The 27,741-nt window shown below is 31.4% G+C and overlaps 1 protein-coding gene across 4 annotated transcripts; it reads left to right on the top strand.

The window, feature by feature from the left end:
* The first annotated feature begins 506 nt into the window (after positions 1-506).
* LOC143056485 (uncharacterized) lies at positions 507-27,710 on the top strand. Of its 4 annotated transcripts, none has more exons than XM_076229560.1 (15): positions 507-743; positions 4,732-5,417; positions 5,708-5,819; positions 6,335-6,436; positions 8,297-8,596; positions 9,663-9,716; positions 10,663-10,761; positions 12,446-12,544; positions 13,434-13,532; positions 14,116-14,211; positions 14,798-15,489; positions 15,888-15,999; positions 16,821-16,922; positions 25,529-25,837; positions 26,751-27,710. In XM_076229560.1, the coding sequence occupies exons 2-15, from the start codon at positions 4,734-4,736 to the stop codon at positions 27,572-27,574; spliced, it is 3,684 nt and encodes a 1,227-aa protein (XP_076085675.1). In that variant the 5' UTR covers positions 507-743; positions 4,732-4,733; the 3' UTR covers positions 27,575-27,710. The 4 variants fall into 4 exon arrangements, with proteins under 4 accessions (XP_076085675.1, XP_076085678.1, XP_076085676.1 ...); XM_076229563.1 differs by having other exon boundaries at positions 15,287-15,489; XM_076229561.1 differs by lacking the exon at positions 12,446-12,544.
* Positions 27,711-27,741: the final 31 nt, after the last annotated feature.

The following is a 27,741-nucleotide window of genomic DNA, read 5'->3' on the forward strand; positions in this document are numbered from 1 at the left end:
TGCAACGTTATGTTGTTTACACAAATTCAATTGATATGAAAAGCTGTGATACTGCAAAGTTTTGTAAAGATAACAGTTATTTTTAAATGACGTTAATGCATGTTGAAAAAATTCAAAGTACATTGAACGCATATCTTTCTATTGACGAATGACACAAGCACCTAATAAGATTATTGTCGGATTATGCTCATTTCTCTATTCTGTAGACTCTATGTTATTTTCAAGTTCTATCCTTTATCACTTATCCTATTTTTCACAATACTTGAAATAATAGGACCCAATTATTCCCTACTCTTAATTTGTTGGACAACTGTTATATATATTCTATAAGTTTTTTTTTCATAGTGCTCTTTATTTTATAAACCCCATTCGGACCCTCATATGTGACATTAAGTGTAACCCTTGTGTTACTTACTATTATTTCCTGTTACATATGATTAAAGTGGCTGATAGACACGTACACATTGTAGAATAAGCGTCTTAAATATTTCGCGGAAAAATTATATATGAGTACAGTGTTTGTTTAATTACCCTTTAGATTATGACATCAGTTATAGTATTTAGACCAACACTATACATGCATGGTCGGACACATAGTATAGCAAGGTATATGAAGTGACCTTGTTTATTATATCATCATAAATTACGAACAATATATACATTGTACATGGTAAATGGACATGTTGTAGAGTAAGCGGTGATTAAGCAATTGTTTTACTAAGCATTGCCAATAAATGAGTAAGGTAAGGCATTATAATTTTAGATTGCATACACCTGTGTTTGAAAATAGGTATTTGTCACACATTCATGTAAATAAATAATAAAATAAACATTGAAAATACAAGACTTTTTATAATATAAGCAAGCCTCAAAACTAATTCATTTTGTTCCTTCCAGCAGGGTTAACCAGCCTTTTCAAAAGCTACTGGTTTATTTATTCGTAGTTTTAATCACATTACTATCATTCATTAGACCCTTTGATATTTCGGAAACTATGTCCAAGATGATAACCTCTATTATTAGTCATAGACATACTTCAAACTACATGTGCTAAATCTGCATCCCAATAACCCTAGCATTTTTCAACAATCATACCTATTAGATCTATTTTATCTTTTACACTATGTACAACCTATAATTTCATGTGAGATTCATGTGAGCAAATTTTGCCTGTGTAACCTTATCATGTTGTTTGAAACCCTGCGAAAACTGTCATGCAGCACTGTTGTCATCCACCATATCTGGAAGAATTTTGATGTCAGCTGTGTTACTTTACTCAATATTGATTAACATCAAGATAATTACTGTTAAAGCACATTTGCGTGTATTTCGTCTTTTATCATGAACGTATACATATATTTGTATATAAAACGGATAACAGTAAAGATAATGTACATAAAATTAATAAGCAGTGGATTTCATTTTAACATACTCAAAACGAAGAGGTTATATATTGGAATTTAGCTTTCACTAGTTACTCTTTAATGTGAAGGTTACATCATGGACCTCCGTGAATCCGACGGTATATCATGTACCCAAAGTCCGATTATACATGTTAAATGAAAATATAACGGTCAGCGAATTACAACCATTTTTTCATGTAAAATAAAACGCTCATTAGATGATATTTTAACTGGTTGTAGCAATATAAACAACATAGAAATCTCTTAACTCAAGATGATTTCAATTTTGAAAGTAAAAACTGGAAGAAATTATATCAAGTTTCAATCTCCCAATTGATACGATATTCCCGTGCTTGCATTTCCTATCATGATTTTCTTGATAGAGGTTTGCTGCTCACAAGGAAGCTATTAAACCAAGAGTTCCAAATGGTAAAGTTGAAATCATCCCTTCGTAAATTTTACGGACGCCATCACGAGTTGGTTGACCGTTATGGAATAACCGTTTCACAAATGATATCGGATATGTTCCTTACGTCGTAACTACAATCCCCTTCCCTTTCATGAATATGACCTACCGAATTAGACTATTTACCGGATTTGTAATCACTTAAGCAACACGACGGGTGCCACATGTGGAGCAGGATCTGCTTACCCTTCCGGAGCACCTGAGATCACCCCTAGTTTTTGGTGGGGTTCGTGTTGTTTATTCTTTAGTTTTCTATGTTGTGTCGTGTGTACTATTGTTTTTCTGTTTGTCTTTTTTATTTTTGGCCATGGCGTTGTCAGTTTGTTTTAGATTTATGAGTTTGACTGTCCCTTTGGTATCTTTCGTCCCTCTTTGAATACACATTTGTCCTTTTTATCTGAAAATGTAAATATAACTGGCAATTCAAGATTTTTTTATTAGAAGAAAATATAGTGAAATACATACGGATATTCTTTCGAACCCTTCAAGTTTTCAGAGATGCATGATCGTATACATCTGGTTTCAAACAAAACGATAAGGGAGGCTGAATAGTGTGTTTTATAGTTGAGAGGAAAAACAATGCAAAGCATACATAAAAAAAAGAATGCATTGAAGACCTGTTGGTGACCTTCTGTTGTTGTCTGCTCTATGGTCGGGTTGTTGTCTCTTTGGCACATTTCCCATTTCCATTCTCAATTTTATTGACCTTTGTCCTAAGTTTCCAATTTATGACTTAATGATCTGAAATCAAAAGACACTAGGTAACTTTTAGCTCTTTAAAGCTTATCGTTTACAATTAAAACTAACATACCACTCCGCAAAATGGTGAAGGGGAAATAAGTCCCATAATATGTCACTGGAAACTACAAATTTTAGAAGAATAAGAAAAAAGTATGAACTTGATTGAAACATATTTTTTCAGCAATAATTGATATGTTTATCTAATTGGCCAAACATATAAATACCTCATATTTTCATATGCGTGTAGTATTTATGAAAGTTAAACTTAGAACACTACATGTTCAAATATAAAAGCTTAATAGAGCTAGTTTTTAATTGGTGCCTACATTTCTAACTCAAATGTATCGGATTGAAATAACCTTTCCAGGGCAGCGCATGCCTATTGTGTTTCACTAATTACCCATTTACCTAATATATACATATCAAATAGTATCTATTGTCTATATTGACTTATCAAATGTCTTGTGAAGTCAGTTCTTAGTCTGCAACGATATGTAGCTTCTGTATATATATATTGCCAATAATTGCCCCAGCTTACAAAGGCGGACGATAAAGAGTGATGTTTTCGGTAACCTGTCGGTCCATTCGATCGTTCTTCCGTCCTCCACATTTTCGTAATGTCAAATGCTTCTGAACTTCTTGAATTAATTGTGTCAATACAGAGACGGTGACATTACAATTGATATATATAGGGCAAGAGGTAATCCTTTTATATCCAGATCTTTTCCTAACCCCTTGTTAACAATTTTAAACTTTCTAACAATTTAACTAACTACATAGTTCTTGAGTGGACTTTTTTTTTTTTTTTTTATCAAAATCAAGTTCGCGCCTACCTTTAGCAAATCAAATGAAAAAACAGTGCACATGTTTATCCCCTTTTCACCTAAACTCATAATCAGATGACATTTTCTAAGAATCTTCACCATATAGTGCAATAGTGCACTTGCTACCACATTCATCTGAATATGTTTTTTTTTGCGGTTTCTGTCAGGAGATAATATACATTAAATTATTTTTGTGAGATTTGGTCTCACATGTCTCAGTAAGTTTAATTTATTATATTTTTGATTTTGAAAAGATGTTTAGTTTTTTTAGGCATATCTCTATTCAAATGTAAATAAAACTTTGAAATTGAAGTTGATAATCAACTATAGAACTATGTTTCCTGTCATCACATCTTACAAACACTTGTACATCTGTGAATTTTTGTAGCTGCACGGAAGAACGCGAAATTACATTTACATTTCACAATGAACGAACAATTAAAAATGTCTTGTACACTCATCTTTTTACCGATTTCACGAAACACGATGGATAACGAACCCTTTTCACGACTGGACGTGAAATAAAAATGGCAAAACACGTTGCTCGAAAATAACCCAATACCACACTCATATAGGGTTTTGTTTATATGTATGTGTTTGTTGTATAATAATTGCTCACATTTTGACGATTTGTCTACATCTTTGTTTTCCAATAATTTTCTACATGTCTTTCATTGATTAATGTTATATACGAATGTGTATAGATAAATATAACTTTCTTGGCCAAACTTTACTATAACACTGAAAACTACACATATCCGTCCTTGTTACAAATAATATTCAACGTTTAGTTTCCTTTGATGTAAACTAACTATAAGCTTTCTAAATAAACGCCTTGTAAATTAAATACTTATTTTGACCAATTTCCGGAAGCCTTTGCAATTTTCACATAATGTTAAACATGCGAGCGATTATTTTACCGAGCATGAATAAAACAACGTACACAACACGGCGTATAAGTTAGTTCGTAAGGTTTAAATATTCAATTAAAGAAGGACAATTTGAATTAAGGAACACTGTTTCGTTGATATTTAATGTCATGGTTTTGCAAAAGTCTACGTACAATACTATAGAAAATATGTCCTTCTTTGAACATTTAATTTTGTGGTTCACGTGTACCAAACAAATCCACGAAACTTAATATCAAAAGAATAATAATGAATCATACAGTACATTATCCTATGAATAGACAATCGTTTTCGACTGTTAGTATATTTCATATGAGTAAAGAACTGATGATTTTGAATTGGAAAGTCAATAACGAAAATCTAAATCAGGATATTTTCATTCTTTCTAGATATGACAACAAAGGATAATTACTTCAAGATAGTGGTTCTTATAGTAGAAACAGCATGTAGTGTAATCTGGAACTATATGAAACAAAACATTCTCGGCTCTTTAAGTTTTGAATCATTTTTGAATTTAAAGGAGGTTAAACACAAATTAGTTCATGTGTATGAAAAACGTGAATGCTGTGAATGTGGGTCAGATAAGATAATAGGAGAAAGATTGATAGCAAAACAACAGTTACTCGTACTATATGAAACTGACGAAACGAAACGAATTCAAAGTCACAAAGAATATTCTCACGGTAAAGTGATTAAAGTATGCATTTGTAATTATCATGCAAAACAGAATATAGATATCGAAGTCCTTGATATAACACTCGCAAACTACATTATTAAAAGATGTGGGAAAGGCGAGAAAGGGCTAAATACCTGGATGACACAAATTAAAGATTTGCGAAATGAAATATTCCATTTATCAGATATAAAAGAACTAAAAGATGACGAATTTAAAAACAAATGGAAAATAATAGAAGGTTCTATATTAGGAATAGCTAATCTGATAGATAAAGAATATGCTGAGGAAACCAAGCTAATGATCATTCGGACAAATCAACTCACATTTATTCCTGCGTATATGTTTAATTATGAGATTCTTTGTCGTGATTACTGGAAAACGAAATGTGCTGAATTTGAGGTAAGATATTTATTTTAATTAAATTGTTAAATATAATTACAAAATTTATACTTATTGACGTTTTCGTTTGTGATTGACACGAAAAAAGAATAAATTCCAAAATTTAAAATAAAACAAATTGTCTCCTGAAAAAGATTTAGTTCTATAGTGATATGATATAATCTGCAGCTCCACTTACATTTGGATTCAATATAAAAGTTGTTTTGTATTGATTGAAATCTTAAACTGAATAAAAAAAAGCAAAAAGAAAAAGTCGATTTCTGTATAGAATTTTCATTTATTTTATAAAGAGAACCCAGTGTAACGAAATCGAACAGAAAGCAAATGCTTTACACACAAAGTTGCCAGGAGTCTTTACTGGATCGATGAAAAAGGAGTGGCAGACAACAATGAAAGAAATACGTAAATATTCATATTCACAATTAAAAAATGCAAAATATATAATTCCTTTATTTCAAAAGTTTTTGATATACCTTTTTCAACTGGAAAAGATAAACCTTTTTCTATCACTTGAGCTTGAATGTTTCAAACATATTACATAACATGCTAATGACGTGGATATGCAGAAGAAGCTGTATGACCTACATAAAGAAGCAAAACATAAAGTTTACAATTAATTTCAAAAGACACTCACATGACTGCATGTAAATCAATTCAAGCAAGAAATAAAAGATAATCTGAATATTATTTGCATTTTGTGTTGAGCCCTTGTTCATTGTAAAATATTTGGCTTTCTCAAAATTCTTTAAAAAAAAAGAAGAACATAATAGCAGGAAAATTGAATCTTTGATAACATGACCACAAAACAATTTATGTATTAAATTACATTATTCGACTGTAAAGCATATTTCATATATTCTTTACTTTGGTTAAGGTAAGTATTTTTCCTACTGATTAGGTTTTTTTTCTTTTAACAGACAACTTTCAAATGTTTGTTGACAAGATAAATATATTGACTAAGGTTTTTGGAAACCAAGAAACCTTGGGAGTATTCAAGGATGCAGAGTCACTGGGAGAAGGTATGAAATTTGTGCCTATATTGTCATTAGGGCCAACCGAGATATTTCCATCCGTACGCTAGGATGCTTTGCATCAATTGAGGAAAAAATATTTTAATATGTTGTTGTTTCTTGACTATAACAATGCAATTATAATTTTATGCGACTGTCATACAAGTGAGTAGTTTAGCTGGTAATAAAAGCAGGTTTAATCTACCGTTTTCAACATACAAAAATGCTTTTACCTTGTCATGAATGTGCCAGTTGTTATCCATTCGTTTGATGTTTATGAGATTTTAATTTTGACATTTGATTACGGTCTTTCAAATTTGTAAGTAAAAGATATTTGTTACATTGTTTAAAAACCCAAACTAAAAAACAGTATTTATTAACAAAATCAAATTCTTGCAAACTTCTTTATTTTTCATTATAAAAGTTGAAGTCCTTGAATATATGTAAGCTTCAAAACTAGGTTATGATGACTCCGATTAACAGTGGCCATACATACTTTCAATTGGATAATACACAATCTTTTTTGCTGATTCATGTATTTAAAGATCGCTTGTTTAACAAACATCAAATAAATCATTTATTGGCCTAATTCGAACTTTATAATGAACATTATTTACCAATATCATAAATCCGTAAAAGCAATTCATTATGAACTATATAATATAAATGACAGCAACATTTTTGTGGAATGACTAAAACAATTTGTCGGCATGAATTTAGATTTTCGAATTCAAACTGAAAAAAATATTCGTCAGTCAATACAAGTCATTTTGCTCTCTTATTATGGTTTATATAAGATATAAATGTGGACTTACCTTCTTTACTATTATACTCAACAATCACTTAAAACAGTTATTGTGTTATCTCAGTCATTTGTATAACAAGAAATATTTTCCTGCATCAAGAAACTGGCCAGAATTGTACTTCAAAATGATTCTAATATGAAGGCATCATGGATAAGTAAATAAGTTATTTAGAATGGACTGTATCACATGTGGACAGCAAAATTGATAAACGAGGTTACACAACTGGTTCACCTTTAGTTTAAAAGTCAATCATAAAGTCTTTTTCAATCTAAATACCGAACCGTCGTTAAAATATAACTTTATGATGTCTCGGGATGAATTGTATAATACACTTCTTTGCCAACATCAATCAGCATGGCCAATATCTAATATTTTGGAGTTAATGTATATGGCGGTATGACTAACAAATAAATTTGGTAATGAATAATATATTGATAACAAAGAGACAGTAATATTGGAGCACCACAGTTGTCTTGCATAAATTTGAGTGCCAACATTTCAACTGAAAAAAAACCCAATAACTATTCGATATCAGTTATTTTGATCTCTCGTGATGGTTTATATGAGAAAAATGTAGAACTAAAACTACGTTGTTACCATACCATTATTTGAATGTATTTTTCCTTTTCCTATCATTATTAGTCAGGTGCTTACAAATTCATAACAAATTCTCTTATAAACAAAAAGATTGTAATAATATTTCGCACATTTCGTTTGGCGTATACACATACTCAGGTATCATATAAAGAAGGGACTTTTTTTTATTCCGAAGACCCATACAAAGGTTATTGAATTGTTCTTTTTTAAGTTAATTTAGCAAGAGGTAAAAGGATCTGCTTAAAGTTTGCTTTTGTGACGACTTGGACTGCATCCATTTGAACTAATGGGAGAGTCAGAAAGCAATTTGTCATGTTTTTACTGATATAAAAGAAATCCATGGTTTAATACTGTCCTTTTTTTTAATTTAGTATGTTCCTATTTATTTGATAACAAATTATCAAAGTATAATTGAATCGGAACACAATTTTGAAAAAGTTAATGTAATTTTAATCAAATGTTACAGACTGGCAGAGTTTTCAAGTTCCCGCTTTTTTACAACTTGATGTACCGACTTCATGGAACGAAACAAAAATTTGGGAATATCTCCAAGACATGAGATTGAGCGGAACGTCCGATTCAAATATAAAAATAATTGCTGTATCCCGTGAGGACCTAAATATATATACAACGATGGATAGAGCAGTTATTGGAAATGTAAATTCACTTAAAAGGGAAATAAACACATTATTGTCTGGAATGCTTTCAGAGGTGGCAATTGATACAACACAAGGGGCTGATATATCTGTCAATGTAACAATACCAGGTAGATTATGTATATGGTTTTCTTTTCTTTACGTAATAAAGATAATACAAATGCATACTTAACAAAATATAATTTCGACATCACATACTTAAAGTAAACACTGTTGAATATAACAGAAAAAAGGGGTCCGTGTATTTATTAAGTGAACCAAAAAAAATCCCCATAGTTTCTTAACTCTATTTGTCCCTAATTACGTCGTAGTGTATACTTATTGCTGCAGAGTCGTGCCGTTATTTCCGTCGTACAACAAAACGTATATCATTACTGTAATATACGGATTAAGAACTTATAACACAGAAAATAGTATAATAAATTCGGATAAATACGTATCTGCCTCTACTTCTGTTTTCATGATTTTAAGTAATGCACTTATAGTTCTATTATACTAAGCAACATACACATATTGAAATCATGAGGCGACGATGAAGATCTTACTGAAACAATATGTGAAAAAAGTATTGAAAATAAAAATTTAAGAAATAAAATGACTATGTTTATCAAAGAGCAGAATATACATCGTTCTTAATATGATGTTTGAATAAATTTCAACCAATCTAGTTCTTTCTTTCAATCGTTCTTGCTTTTCCCAAAAAATAAAATGCAATATTAGGTCTTTATCGAGTGTCTTTTCGCGCTGTAGAAAAAGTATTTTCATTAGAAAAATTGCAATCAAATCATTTCTGCATTTCATGCCAGTTCACATGCTCTGAGTTACTTTGCTCCTCTAACCTTCAATATACAATGGAATATGACTAATATTACATGGTACCATTTTTTTATATGTTCAGAACTAGAACAAATAAGTAATATATATGAAAGGTAGGTTCTACGAGAAATAAGATAAACCTAGATAATTGGTAGGAAATTTAAACTTGGCCTGGAAAAATTACTAAATTGACTATCTTGTATTTGGTTTCAAAAGTGTATGCATTGCCACGGCTCTTCTTATTTGTTTTATGTTATTCGTATCAAACCATTCCCTATTAGTTGTAGGGACGATAACAACATATATACTAAGATGTGTTGAAATGAGACATGACCATAGCAGTGTTTTTGCTTTTTCCAGGAAATTCGACTGCTGAAACGTTATGTGATGAAACGTTAACAACTATTTATGATAGTAAGTTTAACCATACATGAAAAGAAAAAGATGCCCTTTTTTAAAGTTGACTTTGAACTAGCTGCCGGATACTGCGAGTACTCATAGATCTCTACTTAGTGTATTTTTGTTGTTGGGATGCACAAGTACTCGACCACATCAACTCTGTGTTTTTGTATGTCTATGTCTAAACATCTAATGAGTTAAGCCTTTTTCAACTGATATGTATACTTCGTTCTTATGTTATACTGTTACATCACTGTTCCAGGTAAGGGAAAGGTTAGGATCCCTCTAATGTTTTTTTACCCCGCCACATTCTGTATGTATGTGCCTGTCCCAAGTCAGGAGCTTTTAATTCATTGGTTGTCGTTTGGTTATTTTTGTATATAGATTAGACAATTAGTTATCCTTTTTTAATTGTTTTACATTTGTCATTTCGAGGCCTTTTCATAACTGACTACAGGTTATGGGATAAGCTCATTGGTCAAGGCCATACTGTGACTTACACTTGGTTTTTTTCTGTGTCAATTGGTCTCTTGTGAGAGGTTGTCTCAATGGCTATCGTAACACGTCTTCTTTTTTTATATCACAAGTCAAAATAAAACTGACAAAGCCATAAGAAAAAATGAAAAAAATGACGAAAGTAAAAACAACAGTACATACAACTCATTATAGCAAACTAAAGATTGAGAAACACGAACCCCCCCCCCCCCCTAAATGTGGTGATGATCTATTGTTACTTTATATATGTACAAGTAAGCGCTGCATTGACTTTGTCCACACTTTGTCCGCAGGACAGGACCTGTTATCATAACGATTGTTCAAACGTCGAACGCAAAACCAAATAACAATAATTGTTACTTTACAGCATACTAGTCAATAGGTCTATAATATTTAAAAAAAAAACCAACATATTTATATACTTTGGTAGCCGATTTTGTCAATGATTTAATGTTTATTGTTTTAGAAGTGTTAGTGGAATTGCATCGGAAACAGACAATCAGAGAAAAAAGCAGACATTCTAATTTTTCTGAAGAACAGTCAAGTATAAAATATGAACCTAAAGGTAAAAGTTTGATCTTTCTTTGAATATATCTTATGTAAAGTTACATGTAAATGCTCTTCATTTCAAAACAATTTACCTGTTGGATAATGTTTGAAACTCTGTAATGAGTTTTTATTAATATGTTGTACTAACGATGGATTGCTATGTTCTTTAAAAAAGAATGGAAAACAACACGATTAATAATTTGTTGCGTCCGAAGCGCTTTTCTGGATTTACATTCACCAGGAACGCTCAAAGCGAAACATTTGAAATCCAAAATATGATCAGTACCGAAAAGAGCTATAGTCAAAAATACCTAAAATAAAAAGCCAAATTCATCTAAAGCCAACTTTGCCTGAGAGAGTTGAAACCTAAGTATTATAATAATTTCAAAATTTATAAACGGACAATTTAGTAAAGTTTGTTAAATCATGTCAGTATCGACTACTGATCTGATGATACCCTCGGGGACTGATAGTCTACCAGCAGAGGTATCGAACCAGTGATGTAAAAAATGAAAAACAACGCGTTTAATAATTTATTGCGTCCGAAGCGCTTTTCTGGATTTACTTTCATCATGTATAGCAAATATAATATATCAGGTCAAAACGGGTATAATATGGTTATAACAATGATGGAGAATAGCAATTTCAAATTGGAATACATTTTATGCATGCACCTTTACTCATCACAACTAGTACAAGATGACAAAGTTCGTCCTTTTCGTTGTCTGGAACGGGAACTCATCACAACTACAATCGAGAACTAAGTGTTGTTGGAAAGTGGACATCAAGTTCGATGCCTCGTGTGAGACTAGTCTTACTGTAACGCTCTTGCTTGTTTAAGATACCTGGTGTGTACTCATTTCCCCTTTCAAACATACCATCATTATCGTATGCAATTCGATATTCGAACCGTTTATGTATAACAACACACTTTGCCAAATATTTATTGTATCTGTGTAGGTAAAGATGAACATTTTAACTGTTTGTGTTCTCTGTAATATAAACAATGCCTTGTAGAATTAAAGGAAACCATTTCCTGATTGGATGAATTGACCTGTACAAGATTGTTGTTAACCAACTTTTATACATGTATAAAACGGCAGAGGGGTACATTTTGTACCAAGGGGACATTCAAACTTAAAAGACGAACAAAGATTGACAACGCATACTAAAAATAAAAACTCAAAAATATTTATAAGTGGTATATACAAATAATGCAATCATAATTCAAGATTCAAGGATAGAAATAGAGTAAATTTGTGTAATACCACCGTTGTTTTCCTCTATCAGTCTTTGTTAAACTTGTTTTTTAATGCAGAAGTTATCTGCGTTTCAAATAATCAATTACTATTAAAAAAAATAATCTTTAATTCGCACATATTATCCAGGCCTTCTGGATCCGCCTAAGGGGACATTCAAACTCAAAAGTCGAACAAAAATTGACAACGCATAATAAAAATAAAAACCCAAAATATTTATTCTAATGCAATTTGGATAAACGGAATTCACATTGATTTAATAAATGTGATATGAGTGCCAAGGAGACAACTCTCCATCCAAGTCACAATGTGTAATAGTTAACCTTTATAGGTCAAAGTACGGCCTTGGCTCACACCGAACAACACATTTGTGTTTGTGTAATTAACGATATTTGCTCCTCATATCATACATTAGTACGCTATTACTTTAAATGTATTTAGAAAAGAATATTGAGATAAATAGGGAAGATGTAGTAGAAAGGCAAGAAAATCGTTCAGATGTTCAAGATGGCAAAGCAAGAACAACGGCTGACGTTGTTGGTAAGTAAAACACAGAAACGGGTAGTGTGTGACAGAATAATTTTGAATCTATTAAAATTAAAATTTTCAAAATGTAGCAGTTATTCGGTCATTTATTAAATGCACTGTAGGGTTACACTATTACACACGAATATAAGATATAACTGTTCCTGCTGTTAGTACTGTCTCTGTGTTATAAAGCCCATCGGCGGATCCAGAACGTTTTACAAGAGGGAAGGGTGACCGCTCCAGTCATGCTTCTGTTATTCTTTATATAATCAACCACATTTTTCCCACTTAAGGGGGGCGGCCGGGTCCCAGCCCCCTCTGATCCGCCAAAGGGACATTCAAACTCAAAAGCCGAACAAAGATTGACAACACATAATAAATAAAAAAAAACATAATATTTATTTGTGATATAGATACAAATATTGCAATCAGAATTCAAGATTTGAGGATAGAAATGGAGTAAATTTGTGTAATACCACGATGACCGTTGTTTTCCCCCATTAGTCTTTGTTAAATTTGTATTCTTTTAAATACAAAAGTTATTTGTGTTTTAAATATTCAATTACTATTTAAAAAAAAACATCTTTTATTCGCACACATTAGACAATTTTTGTTGTTGATATTTGATTATGTTTGAAATGACAGTTTTAAATGATGCTAACAAACTTATTATCAATTGAATAAACGGAATTCACATAGATTAAATAAGATGTGGTATAAGCGGTTAGGAGACAACTCTCCATCCAAGTAAACATTTCTAATAGTAAACCTTTATAGGTCAAAGTACGGTCTTCAACACAGAGCCTTAGCTCACACCGAACAACACATTTGTGTTTGTGTAATTAACGATATTTGCCCCTGATACAATACATTAGTACGCTATTACTTTAAATATATTTAGAAAAGAATATTGAGATGAATAGGGAAGATGTAGTAGAAAGGCAAGAAAATTGTTCAGATGTTCAAGATGGCAAAGCAAGAACAACGGCTGACGTTGTTGGTAAGTAAAACACAGAAACGGGTAGTGTGTGACAGAATAATTTTGAATCTATTAAAATTAAAATTTTCAAAATGTAGCAGTTATTCGGTCATTTATTAAATGCACTGTAGTGTTGAACTATTACACATGAATATAACATATAACTGTTCCGGCTCTAAGTATTGTCTCTGTGTTATAAAGCCCAGTGGTGGATCCAGAACCTTTTGCAAGGGAGAAGGGGCCGCTGACTGACCCAAGGGGGAACCGCTCTAGTCACGCTTCAGTGATTTCCTATATTATCAACCACATTTTGTTCCCAAGAAAGAGAGGACCGGACCCCCTTGCATCCCGTTTCTGCCTATTAAGCCTGTAGACGACAATACATCTGACAAAATTACACACACACATGTCTTAGCTTGAGACACATATAACATTTATATTTGTAAATCGTCTTATTTTTTTATTCGTACGCATTATTTTTTTTTCTAATATTTTATAATGTCTAGAAAGCTTAACTTTCTGCTACATAACTCACAATCAATGGAATGGTAGGGATTCGTATACATATATGGGTTCGTGTTTATTTTTTAATTCTTTTTAAAAGAGATAGGTGAGATGAATAGGGAAGATGTGGTAGAGAAGACAAAACAAGCTTCATCTGGTCACAATATAAATTTAAGAACCCAAGCTGAATTTATTGGTAAGTAAAACACAGAAATAGGTAGTATGTAATAGATTTATTTTGATACTATTGGAAAATAAATTTACAAAAGTGTTCTGTCATTTGGAAAAAGATGCAGTGCAGGGTGAACTATTTTTTTTTCTTCTTATAAATAATAATAATAGTTAATTTAAACTTATGACACCGGCAGTAATGTTGACCGAAGTGTTGAGAATTACTTCATCATAGATATCAATAAATGCACCTGTCAAAATCTGTTAAAACATGATTTATTTATATATGATATATGATAATAACAGTATATTAGATCAGTACTGGAATGTTGGTTTCGGATACTCAACACTTCTACGAATCCGTGTCTCTAAAGGGTTGGTTAATAAATATATGTACGCTCAATTTATTTTATCATACAACCTGTGTTCATTGTTATAGTTACGTGCTTTTTTTCTCTTAAAAGTGCAGAATATAGTTGTCCCATACATGTGTCATAAATGATTGAATGTATTTTTTCGACAATATTCTGTAAGAATGATCTTAACCAATAAACGATTCCTTAATCAAATATAAACAGATATATCTTGATACAATCTGAATCTCTTTGTAGACATGGTTTCAACGGAAAAAACAAACTACTGCAAGCTAGTGGCATTGCTAGTTGACACTGCAAGTCATGTTATCTGGACATATATAAGAAAACAAATACTTGGTTCCACTAGTTTTGAGTCATTTCTGAACATAATCGAGGAAAAGCACAAATTGATTCACGTGTACGAAACAAATGCATGTTGTGAATGTGTGTTTGAATTGATAAAGGGTTCAAAATTAATATCTAGAAAGCAATTACTTCTATTGTATAAATCAGATGTATCTAAACAGATCAAAAATCACGCAAAATATATCGACGGGAAAGTTGTCCGAGTCTGTACCTGTAAATATGTTGCAATAAAAGACATAGATGTGAAAAAAATTGATATAACACTTGCAAGCCATATTATTTTAAAATGTGGAAAACAAGAATTAGGGCTAGATAATTGGATAACGCAAATAAAAGAAGTGCGCAATGAGATATTCCATATATCAGATATGCAAACAGTTTCAGATAACAAATTTAACAGGAAATGGGAAAAAGTTAAAGGATCTATATTGGGAATAGCTCAACTCATTAACAGTGAATTTGCTGAAATAACCACGAAAAAGATTCAGCAAACTAAAACGATTACTTGTATTCCTGATTATATGCTGAAGTATGAGATTCTTTGTCGTGATTACTGGAGAAACAAATGTGCCGAATTTGAGGTAAGAGGATATTTGTAATGTGTTCGTTTAATACGACGATTAATCTGGGAAAATGGTTAAAACTATAATTCTTATGGCGTTATTTTGTTACACGTTCAAGCTGAAATTTTCCTTTAACATGTGCAACACATTTTTACTTTAAAGCTCCCTCCTTCATTATGTTCAGAAAAAAATATTTAGTGGAAACATATTATTTGCAAAACAAGTCTGCTTTCAATTCACATATAACTTTTTTGCTGACAGAATACATGTAAGTTACGTTTTGTTGAGATTCTATGGATGGATAAAATGATTTTGAATGAAATTTGAAGCCAAGTTGTCGAAATATTTTGAATTCTGTTTGAAAATGATATCAAACTGAAATGAAATATGTAATATTACTAATTCTTTTTTTGAAGAGAACTCAGATTGAAAATTTCCTAAATAAAGAAGAGGCTCTTCACATACACTCTCCAAAGGTCTGCAGTACATCCATTGGAAGAGATTCCCAGAAAACCATGGAGAAAATACGTAAATATCCAGAATTATAAACCTACGTTTTTATCGAGTATATAATTGACCCAATCAGCGAACATTGAACAACCTTACAGAAATTTGTAACATTACAGGATTCGACATCATACACAAACACCTATATATTAAAACTTTTGGACTTTAGATCAAAGTAAAAGGAAATTTTAAAAAACGTACACAAGTTTAAGATAACATCAAAAAGTAAAAAAACACATACTCAAAATATAAAGTCTTGTTTATTATCAACAATAACAACGAAAATACAAATACTTGGCAATGCGTAGTGCATGGATTATACACACACCATGATATTTGCCAGTATTTACTTAACATGCATACATATCTATATATGTATACACCTATGTTAATAGTTAACATATATCAAGTTAAAGTGTTTGTACAAAAAACAACCACGTGAAAGATCCTATTTAAGTTATTCTGTGAGGTCAATGCAATTTTTCATATGGTATGGATACCTCAATTCTAAAGTGACAACATGGTATTAACAGTAGTAATAAATAACAAGTTTTAACAGGGTTGCAGGTTATCTTTAGTTTCAGTACTTTCCGCGATTTGGTACTGATCTTATGGTTTTTGCCTGTCATTTGTAGACTATCTGACATAACCAGAATGATTTTTGAATGTTGAGATAAGAAGATGTGGTATTCTTACTAAAGAGGCAACTATTCATTAAGAACAATTGATGTTGATGTAAATAGCTAAGCATAACCGTGCGGATTTCATTAATTAACAAACCACATATATTATTGTAAGCTTTATTTATAGTTTTGCTTAATTCTTGCTTTTGTTTTAAACAGAAAATCTTAATACTAGTGTTGACAACATCAATATACTGATCAAAGTTTTTGGGAATGAACAAGACATGAATACGTTAAAGGATACAGAATCAAGGAAACAAGGTATGTTTTTTCAAAGAAGTTCCTTATTGTCATATAGGTATGATACTTGTGACAAATACAATTATCAACAACAAACAAAATAGCTGATTTGAATACATTTATATATATTTTAGACAATTGTTCATGATTGTTATATATATATACCTCCCAATTGATACGATATTCCCGTGCTTGAATTTCCTATCATGATTTTCTTGATAGAGGGTTACTGCTCACAAGGAAGCTATTAAACCAAGAGTTCCAAATGGTGAAGTTGAAATCATCCCGTCGTAAATTTTACGGACGCCATCACGAGTTGGTTGACCGTTATGGAATAACCGTTTCACAAATGATATCGGATATGTTCCTTACGTCGTAACTACAATCCCCTTCCCTTTCATGAATGTGACCTACCGAATTAGACTATTTACCGGATTTGTAATCACATAAGCAACACGACGGGTGCCAAATGTGGAGCACCTGAGATCACCCCTAGTTTTTGGTGGGGTTCGTGTTGTTTATTCTTTAGTTTTCTATGTTGTGTCATGTGTACTATTGTTTTTCTGTTTGTCTTTTTCATTTTTAGCCGTGACGTTGTCAGTTTGTTTTAGATTTATGAGTTTGACTGTCCCTTTGGTATCTTTCGTCCCTCTTTTATATACTCGTTTCAGTATTTTATATTACATTTGTCTACACCAATACATTTTACAGCGATAATGAAGCTTAAAAGACAAACCAATATATATGTATATACTAGCACAAACAACTACACAAGAGTCTCATGTCCACTGCTCTAAAGATTATTTTATAAAGGATCATGTAACCTTTATTTTCACTTGGTTTATGTATGAAGGATTTATCATGACTAATAGTTTTTTCAGTATCAGATTTGGAACGACAAAGCTCTTTTGATATTTCTATTTTCATTTTATGCAAACACCTGTATATGGTATCCCGATGACATAATTTGATGTACAATTACATGCATTTTGATATTCTGTGCAAAAATATACTAATATGATGTTATTGACCCTTAAATAATGTGCAAACATCTCTGTATTAATAAGTGATTAGGTTCATTGTAAGCTTCTAAAACGTCCTTACATGATGTGTTTTCATTGTTGATATGGTCAGTAAACATGACAATGATAAGAAAGATAACTGTCAGAAACGGTTCCGACCTGCTTCTTCGAATTTACTATAAATCTGGGTAAAATGCGTAGATATCGTTTGGAATATTGTTGTGATTTTACAAGGTATAAACATTGGCACGTTGATACATGTAACTTGTTTTAAAGATAAGAAAATCACATCTTATATTGTGGAAAATTGTAAAAATATAAATTGCATTTCGGAGGAAAATTTAGATCCATACTGCAGCTAGTTGAAATTGTTTCCCTGCTACGGCGAAAATGTGATAAAACAATTTTGTATGACAAAAGAAAATTATATTGTGAATTACCACTTGATCATTTCATATACCAATTCAATCCCAGTCATTTCTAAAAGTATTTCATAACAATATCTTTATTATTTCTACTATAAAACTTGGAAATGGGGAATATGTCAAAGAGACAACAACCCGACCATAGAACAGATAAAGCAGAAGGTCACCAAAAGGTCCTCAATGCAGCGAGAAACTCCCGCACCCAAATCATGGTACAACAAATCCGGTTGTATACGAAAATAGGTCGAAAACAAATATTCCCGTGAATTTGATAGTTGTAGGTAATTAATCCTACATTGTATTGCAGAAACAAGTTTTATGTGTCACAAAAATATGTCTTTGGGAATTTCAGAGCACCATTATTTGTTTATCTGTTTTTTTATACAATATTTTGGAAACTTGATCTTACATGGCGCCTAAATCTAGTACACAGGTTACATAAGGGGGGAAATTTGATCACTTCCAGTGATGGTTATCTTCTTATATGCAAGGAAATGTTATGTGAAATTTTTTCTATAGTACTGGTCAGGATTAAATTTTACTAATGCCAAGTTTTTCTTGATTTGAAACAAAGATAAATTCTGCAAAATTTTTAAAAAAGTGCAAATTTAATAAAGACTAACAGGGGAAACCATTGGTAGTATTACACCTTCAGTTTACCCCTAAACAAATATCTATTCTAGTTAAGTGTTAATGGACGGCATACTAAACTTTGAATTATGCACAAGAAACTAAAATTAAAATCATACAAGACTTAAAACGACATGAGGCTCCTGACTTGGGATAAGCGCAAAAATGCGGCGGGGTGAAACATGTTTTAACATCTCATCCCTCTCCCTATATCTTTAGACAATGTAGAAAAGTAAAAGTATAACAATACGCACAGTAAAATTCAGTTCAAGAGAAGTCTGAACACATTTTACCCAGTCATGCATATTTATACCGATATGAGTTGATATTAATATTGATTCGTAGAGTGATAAATTGATTGCTTGATAGGTGTTTAGCGCCACCTTCAGCAATAGAAATAACATAATATGCTTTGGACGCCAAAATTATCTTATAATGCAAATTTTCACTACTAGTATATGATGTGCATTTATCTTTATATGGAATGCATATGACGTTTTGTAACATGCAAAAACCTTATATAGTGTCCTGTTGACATTATATTAGGGGCAAATACATGTATACTTATATGATGTTCATTTTCCCTTATGTGATGTGCACGTAGTACATGGGGAGAACCAATGACCTTCGGTCGGAAAACTAACACTTCTAGTCAATTAAGATTGTAGTCGAGCTTACCAGCCAGTTGTGCGATTCGATGTCACAACCTTAGTGTTGACAGGCTAGTGATACAGTTGTTCTTCTTCTTAGACCACTTGTCCAACGAGTCCGTCCCCCATCCCCGGTAAGAAGGAAAAGAGAAAATAGATGAACTTCAAGGGCTAATTCTTTTAAATTTCTTGAAAAAATCATTATTTGTCACAAAAGGGTAGTTTGTTTCCATTGAAAATGCCTTTCCTATTTAAGGTAGATGATAGGTATATATTTCCCGAAATGGAATTTTATTATACTTTGCCATAATGCAGACTTAACAATGCTTTTTTTCAAAAACATAATAAAACAAATGGGTCACTTTGATGTATTTGAAGCTATGAGTCGTTGAAAATTGCCTAAGTCTGATGATAATGATCATGAAAAAAACACATTTTTGTTCACAAAGAGAAATCTATGGGATAGAATTTTGAAATAAATTGTGAGAAGATAGGTTTTATAAAAAGTTTTTAGGAAATAAAAATAAAAAATTGTGTCACCGAACTTGTTTTTTTTTCTACAAGTAGACCAGTATATTTTTTTTAAATAAAATATTTATCTCCCCTGAAATGGCTTAGTTGAAAAAATTGATCATGAAAAACAAATGTTTGGTATTCGTTTAAATATTTTGATTAATGCAATAAATCAGCAAGTTTTCGTCATATAAATAAACAGTTTAACCAATATAATTACACATTTGTTTTTTACTGGGATAGTACAATCCAAGATGGCGGTATACCATGAATATTCTTTAAAGTTTCTTCTATAAGAAATTTAAACAAAAAATTCAAGCATTTTCATTTTTGGTAAATTTTGCCTTGGTGATTAAATCAGCTGTTCAAATTTCTCTTTATGTAGTACTTTTCTCAAGATATTAGTAGAAAAAAGACTGAAAAAATAAAGGATAATAACTCCTATTATGGATCAGTTATTTGTAACAAAAATTAAGGGGTAAAAAGTAATAAAATGAAGCGGAGATTTTCTTGTAAGTGGAAAAATTGTATTCAATTTTCATATTGATAATTTGCGGACGTATAAGGATATGGCGAATGTCGTCGTTGTCATCGACCGAGACATTTGGTTTCCGGACAATTACTTGAGCATAGGTATATGGATCTCTATTAAACTGAACCTCAAGGTGTCTTAATACAATATGATGTTTATGAAGTTTGGGATTGATTTTTGGGGATTATGTCTTAACTGTTTATGAATTAGGAGCCAAAATGAGGTTTACCTTGAAGTCTTGAATTCTTAGGATTCTTTAATATTCTGAATTTAACCGTTTATTTAGATTTTTAAGTTTGGGCCCCGCTTTTTAGGTTCTGTGGTATGCCGAATCTAAACGCGTATTTACCTTTTGTCACATTTGAATCTGTAAAACAGATCATCAAAAAATGAAAAATGACGTCACATTTGAATGAATAAGACAGAATTAGGATGGATTTAAGATTATATTTGACTTGAAAATAGACTTCATCCTTTTGTTTCAATATCGATTTTTATATATATTGTCTCTGTTTTGATGGTATCTATTCAATATCTCCGTTGATAGCAATTTTTAAAGCTGACTATCTGAATTTAGTCAAAACTGAAAATTCCTCCTTTTTTACCTATTAATTAAATTCTTAAATTTGACAGCAATAAACCAAACAACCAAATAACCTGGAATTTTGTAAGATCAATACTAAATTGAGTTAGATTGATTAATTCAGACCAGTTGAGACTAAATATGAAGGTCAAGACCAGTCGAGACTGAGTCGAGACTGGTCGAGTCAAGTCAAGTCTGGTCGAACCTAGGTCAAGACCATTTCAGACTGAACCAAGATCATCAAGTACTGAATCAGAATTATTAAGTAAAGTTGAGACCAAAGTCGAGTACAGTTCAGTACAGTACAGTACTGTCGAGTCTAGTCGAGTAAAATCTGAGCACAACATATAGTCTTTTCAGACTCTGATAATTTTGTAGTACAATCTTATTAAAATGCAGATCGTGGGTGTCCAAGCTTTGCTTAAAAGGATATGAAAACTCTCCATTCTTATTTCTTTATTAAAGATCATTTGGGATTCTCTGATTTTGTCGGATTGATACAGGTGTAATACCACCATTGATTTTCCCTTATTAGTCTTTGTTAAATTTGCACTTTCAAAAAAATGTGCAGAATTTATCTTTCTTTCAAATAAAAAAATACTTGAGTAAAGTTTTATCCTGTCCAGTACTATAGAAAAAAATTCACATAACATGTCATTGCATATAAGAAAATAACCATCATTGGAAGTTAACCAATCAAATGTCTCCCCTTATTTTATCTGTGTACAAGGTGTAGTCACCATGTAACCTCAAGCTTACAAAATTTTCTATAGAAATCCCAAATAAAAAATAATGGTGTTTTAAAATACCCAAGACATATGTTTATGACACAGAAATGTTTTTACAAAATGTAGGATTAATTACCTACAACTGTCAAATTCAAGGGAATATTTTTTTAGACCTACGTTCGTATACAACCGGATGTGACGTACCATGATTTGGTGGTATTACACCTAAAGAAGACGTTATTGTTCAATAAACTGAATGTAACTTTTTTCCGTTGCTATACTGGTTATTTCAAGCATTTCTGTCAAGTTTTGACATAATCAGTTCAATAGTTTGAGAAAAATCTAGTATAATGAAAGACGACATCTACAGGGATTCGAGCAAAATTTCTTCGACAAATCCAAACCAAGCCGCATCAAGATAGAATAAAGTGTGGACCAATAAATGATCAAATATATATCTTATCTGCCTACAAACACAAGATGATTTTAGGAAAATAAATACCACTAATGGACCTCTTTGTCTTCCTTATAAGGTCTCTTTTGGTCTATTTATACCTCTTATTTCCTCAAATTTCAACTTTTCAGGCCAATAAATAAAAATAATGGGGTAACTTTCACTCATTTATGGTAGAAATGTTATAAGAAATGAGTAATTGAAGCATTTTAGCCGCAGAATGAACAATCCATATAAAAGTTTACTGTCTCCAAGGAGGTTTCAATAAGTCCTTACGTAAAAATTAAATTTATGCCGCGTTCCAGACAGCGACATAAAAGGCTTCTCTTTTAGTGAATAATTTGTTGTTACAGCATTAAAAATAATTTCATGTACTTATAACTATATATATTTATTTAAGTATTTCCTAGGATAATGTTCTATCATAGCAGAATATAAGAAATAAGGAGAAAAAGCCTCCCCCCCAAAAAAAAGACTATTAACTGAATATTCATGGTAGAGTCCTATTTCAAGACAATTTTCTCATAAAATGTGTTTTGGAGACTCGATCCACTCAGAAATTTCATTTTTAGTAATATTTCACTTAAATAGCAAGAAATTTTAACACATGAGATTACTCACAAGGTCAAAAGTGCATGTACAGCTTCCCATATTAGGTGTAATACCACCATTGATTTTCCCCTATTAGTCTTTGTTAAATTTGCACTTTCAAAAAAATGTGCAGAATTTATCTTTGTTTCAAATAAAGAAACACTTGGCATGAGTAAAGTTTTATCCTGTCCAGTACTATAGAAAAAAATTCACATAACATTCGTTGCATATAAGAAAATAACCATCACTGGAAGTTAACCAATCAAATGTCTCCCCTTATTTTATCTGTGTACAAGGGTAGTCACCATGTAACCTCAAGATTACAAAATTTTCTATAGAAATCCCAAATAAAAAATAATGGTGTTTTAAAATATCCAAGACATATGTTTAGGACACAGAAATGTTTTTACTGCAATAAAATGTAGGATTAAATACCTACAACTGTCAAATTTAAGGGAATATTTTTTTAGACCTACTTTCGTATACATCCGGATGTGACGTACCATGATTTGGTGGTATTACACCTACGTACCATAAACAATTTGAAGGCTAAAATTTAATTTGCTCATTTAATAATTTTCAGAACAGAAAGAAAAATGAATTGGGATCGCAGTAACGAATGCATAAAAACAGGATATGTATCTTAAGCAGATCGGTTATTAAACTTTTGTGGACATGATAAATTGTTTGTATAAGGAAAAACAAATGTTTCAACTTCAATAAAACGTTGACTTTTTTACAATTACACGATTAATTTTAATTTTATCAATGTTTGAATTTTTCCTCATTTCCAATAATTCAAATTGTTGTCAAAATTCCGTTCTCCCTCCTTTACTTGTAAATGTATACCGATAAATTTAATACTTTGGAACTAGTACGTAAACAAAACAAAATATCTTTGAATATTATATATCTCCCAAAAAGAGGCGTGGTTTGTGAAACTGCTGTAACATTAACTGACATTTATTTAAATTGAAAAATATTGAGAAAAAAAACTACTGCTGATTCTTGGAGGCCGTACGGTGACCTATATTTGTTATGTCTGAGTCATTGTGTCTTTTGTGAAGAATTGTCTCAATGGCAATCATACCACATCCTTTTCTATACATTCCCGTTTGAATGGTTTTCACACCGAACAACAAGCTATAAAGGGCCCAAAAAATACTAGTCTAGTAATTTTTGGGCCCTCTATAGCTTGTTGTTCGGTGTGAGCCAAGTCTCCGTGTTGAAAGCCGTACATTGACCTACAATGGTTTACTTTTTTAAATTGTTATTTGGATGGAGAGTTGTCTCATTAGCACTCACACCACATCTTCCTATATCTATTATCTATCAAAATCAACGTCTAAAAGATATCACTGCATGTAATCTAACTTTAATTTACAGTACATCTTTATCCCGACCTTTGTTTTTATTTTTTTTAAATTGAAGATAATACTTTGGTTATTTTTCAGCTTACCCTTTGTGCATTTTTTTCTGACAAGAATTGCAAGGAACCTGTGTAGAACTTATTTAAAAGATTCTCAGAGTATTATAAATATAAAGTTTAGTTGGTAATCAATCCAACATTCAGGATTATATAAAGTATTTTATCCTGCATCTTGTCACAATTATAACATATTTTGCCATATATCTATCATTATGGCTAATATTTTATCTGGAATTGTTTAAACATAGTCATATTTGTAATACCTGATTGTATAAAGTCTGATATCTTGATTCATCCACTATTCGGCCGTTTTGACATAATTATATAATTACAAAACCAACATCATATAAATTTGTTTGCACATATAACATACGGGAAAAGGCACATTATTCATATTATATAAGGATATTTGCACATCATATAAGTATAATTGCACATCATATCAGTATATTTGAACACCATATAAGGATATTTGCACATACTGTCAACTTGACACCACATACAGGTGTTTACACATAATATAATATTAAGTACACATTATGTAAAGGTAGGTCTCATCGTAGAATGAAAATTGGCATGACAAGACATGTAGTTTTGAAGTTCCATAATCAGACAAATTAGAAAATATAAGATTATGTATTGCGACGACATTAAAATATTTGATACATAATATTCTATTATTTTGTACAGTATTTCGATTCTTAACTATTTTAATGCAATAAATGGAGAGCGAGAAGATATGATATCATAATTAGAAAATTACAAAATTGTCAGCTTCATCTATATGTGTTGCTGTCTTATTTGTGTATAATATTTAAATCATGTAATAATGTAAATCTAGGTTTTGGGAAATAAAGGCAACAGTAGTATACCGCTGTTCAAAACTCATAAATCCATGGACAAAAAACAAAATCGGTATAACAAACTAAAACCGAGGGAAACGCATTAAATATAAGAGGAGAACAACGACATAACACTAAAATGTAACACACATAGACAAAATCCCACGAGAATAACATTGGGAAACGTTTTATTAATCATTACAAACTAGTTGTACCTTGATTTTCAAGACTACCAGAGAGTTCATGTCCCTGTTTTCATGCAACTTGACTTACCAGCTTCATGGAACAGAACCACAGTTTTGGAGTATCTCGACGAATTAAGGTTGAACAGAACATCTGATATGAATATACGAATTATGGCAGTTTCACCTGATGACCTTAAAGTTTTTTCAGAGATCGCAAAGAACGTTCTTGGAAAAGTAGATTTACTTAAACAAGAAGTCAACAGGATTATTTCTGGAATGCTTGTAGATGTAGCAAGTGACACGAAACACATTGATGACGTTGTTGTTAGTCTAACAATACCAGAGTTTACAGGTACAAAAATAAATGTGGTTGTTATCTTTTTGCTTAGGAATCATATCATTTTCCATGGCATGGTCTCAGAAGTAGCACTATGTAATACGCTTAGGTGTTGTTACAATGACTAAACAATAAAAAAAAAAAACAAAAAAAACAACCAATAAAACCATGAAAATTATTTTAGCAAAGGGGTCAACAAAAAAAGAGTTGATAGATATTACATTTGACGATGACGTTTTTTTTTTCATCGTTGAAAATACACACTGCATATAGTATATACACTTCACGATAAAGTAAAAATAAAGTAAATATAGATACAATATCAACCAAAATAGAAACAATACTGTAAAACTTTTGTTGACCCAATCGCACCACAGGATATACCTGCACTAGGAATATACGAAGGTAAAAAGTTAAAAACCAGATTGGCGAACAATATTCTCTTCAATAGCAGAACAAATCCCCCTCATAAACTCCTAACCTTCCAAAAAAAAAAAAACCAACACAGTCAACATTATACAAAATGGTACATATTTGAAAATACTTGTATATAATAAGGTAGTTTTCTCTCTCAAAATTTATATAAAACCCTCCTTTAAAACATTGATGCAACAGCGGCATTTGTAAAAGAGGGACAAAAGATACCAAAGGGACAGTCAAGCTCATAAATCGAAAAAAAAACCATGACAACGCCTGGATTAAAATGAAAGAAGACAAACAGACAAACAATAGAACAAATGACACAACGTAGAAAACTTAAGAATAGTCAATTATTCTACATGATGAATTTATTGTATTTGGATTTGTTTAATTCTACCTAAATTTACATAAACTTATTCTAACTAATTTAAAATTTGTTTCAAGTCATATACATCTATTTCTTTTGGATTATATCATATTAAATATGAGGCCGATTTCAATTTTGCAGATTCGATACCATTACAGTTATCTTTCCAGCTTGATGTTCAACTAAGAAAAAAGTTTGAACTACAATCAATTCGAGATTTTGGAAATCGTGATTGTATAATCACCAATGATCTTTTGGTGTTTACTGATCATGTCCGCAACCGATTACTCATTTACAATTTTAATGGAAGTTATATTCGAACCATCCGATTGTTTGGTACACCTGTGAGTATATTGGTAACAAACCAAAATGATGTTGCTGTTTCATATAATCAAGAGTTTATAGACATTATCAGTATCAAAACTGGAAAAGTAAAGAATATTATTAAAACCAGTGGTATTATTGGCGGGATATCTTATCAAAACGGATTGATGTATGTTGTTATAAATTACCAGACGGTAGATGTAATAGATCTGACCGGAAAAATAATCCGATCTTTATCTTTATCTTTATATCGCCCTGATAACATGCTTGAATCAACGGTTGGCTGTTTATCAACTGATACAGACAGCTTGTTCCTGACATATCCCTTAAATAATACTTTATGCTGTTGTGACTTGAATGGATCAGACAGATGGACATTTACTGATGATAAGATGATTCAGCCGAGTGGGATTACAACAGATCAGAATGGTAATGTGTATGTGTCTTGTTATAAATCAAACAATGTTATAGTGGTATCATCGGAAGGCAAACATCACAAAGAATTACTTAATAAGAAAGATAGATTGCATAACCCAACGGGGATATATTACAACAAATCAAATGACTGTCTGTTGGTGTGCAATGAAGGGAATTGTAATGCATTTTTGTTTGATGTAAAGCATTCAGCTAAAAATGAATAAATGACATTTAAGTGATAGAATATATATGTTTTTTTTAAAGTACAAAACACATTAGAAAATAAACTTTATCAGTTACTGTCTGATATGGTACTTTTTTATAACATATGTAAGTAGATGCTTCAATATGCTTTTTTGAATAAATTTTATAAAAAAACAATGGCACAATG

Source organism: Mytilus galloprovincialis, chromosome 13, assembly GCF_965363235.1.
Source record: "Mytilus galloprovincialis chromosome 13, xbMytGall1.hap1.1, whole genome shotgun sequence".
NCBI lineage: Eukaryota > Metazoa > Mollusca > Bivalvia > Mytilida > Mytilidae > Mytilus > Mytilus galloprovincialis.

What these genes read in the sequence shown, in the direction of transcription:
- LOC143056485 (XM_076229560.1), top strand. Translation starts at nt 4,734, where the DNA reads ATGACAACAAAGGATAATTACTTCAAGATAGTGGTTCTTATAGTAGAA. An exon ending in TGCAGAGTCACTGGGAGAAG is followed by an intron (nt 6,437 to 8,296) that starts GTATGAAATTTG and finishes CAAATGTTACAG; the next exon opens with ACTGGCAGAGTTTTCAAGTT. An exon ending in AACAACGGCTGACGTTGTTG is followed by an intron (nt 12,545 to 13,433) that starts GTAAGTAAAACA and finishes AAATATATTTAG; the next exon opens with AAAAGAATATTGAGATGAAT.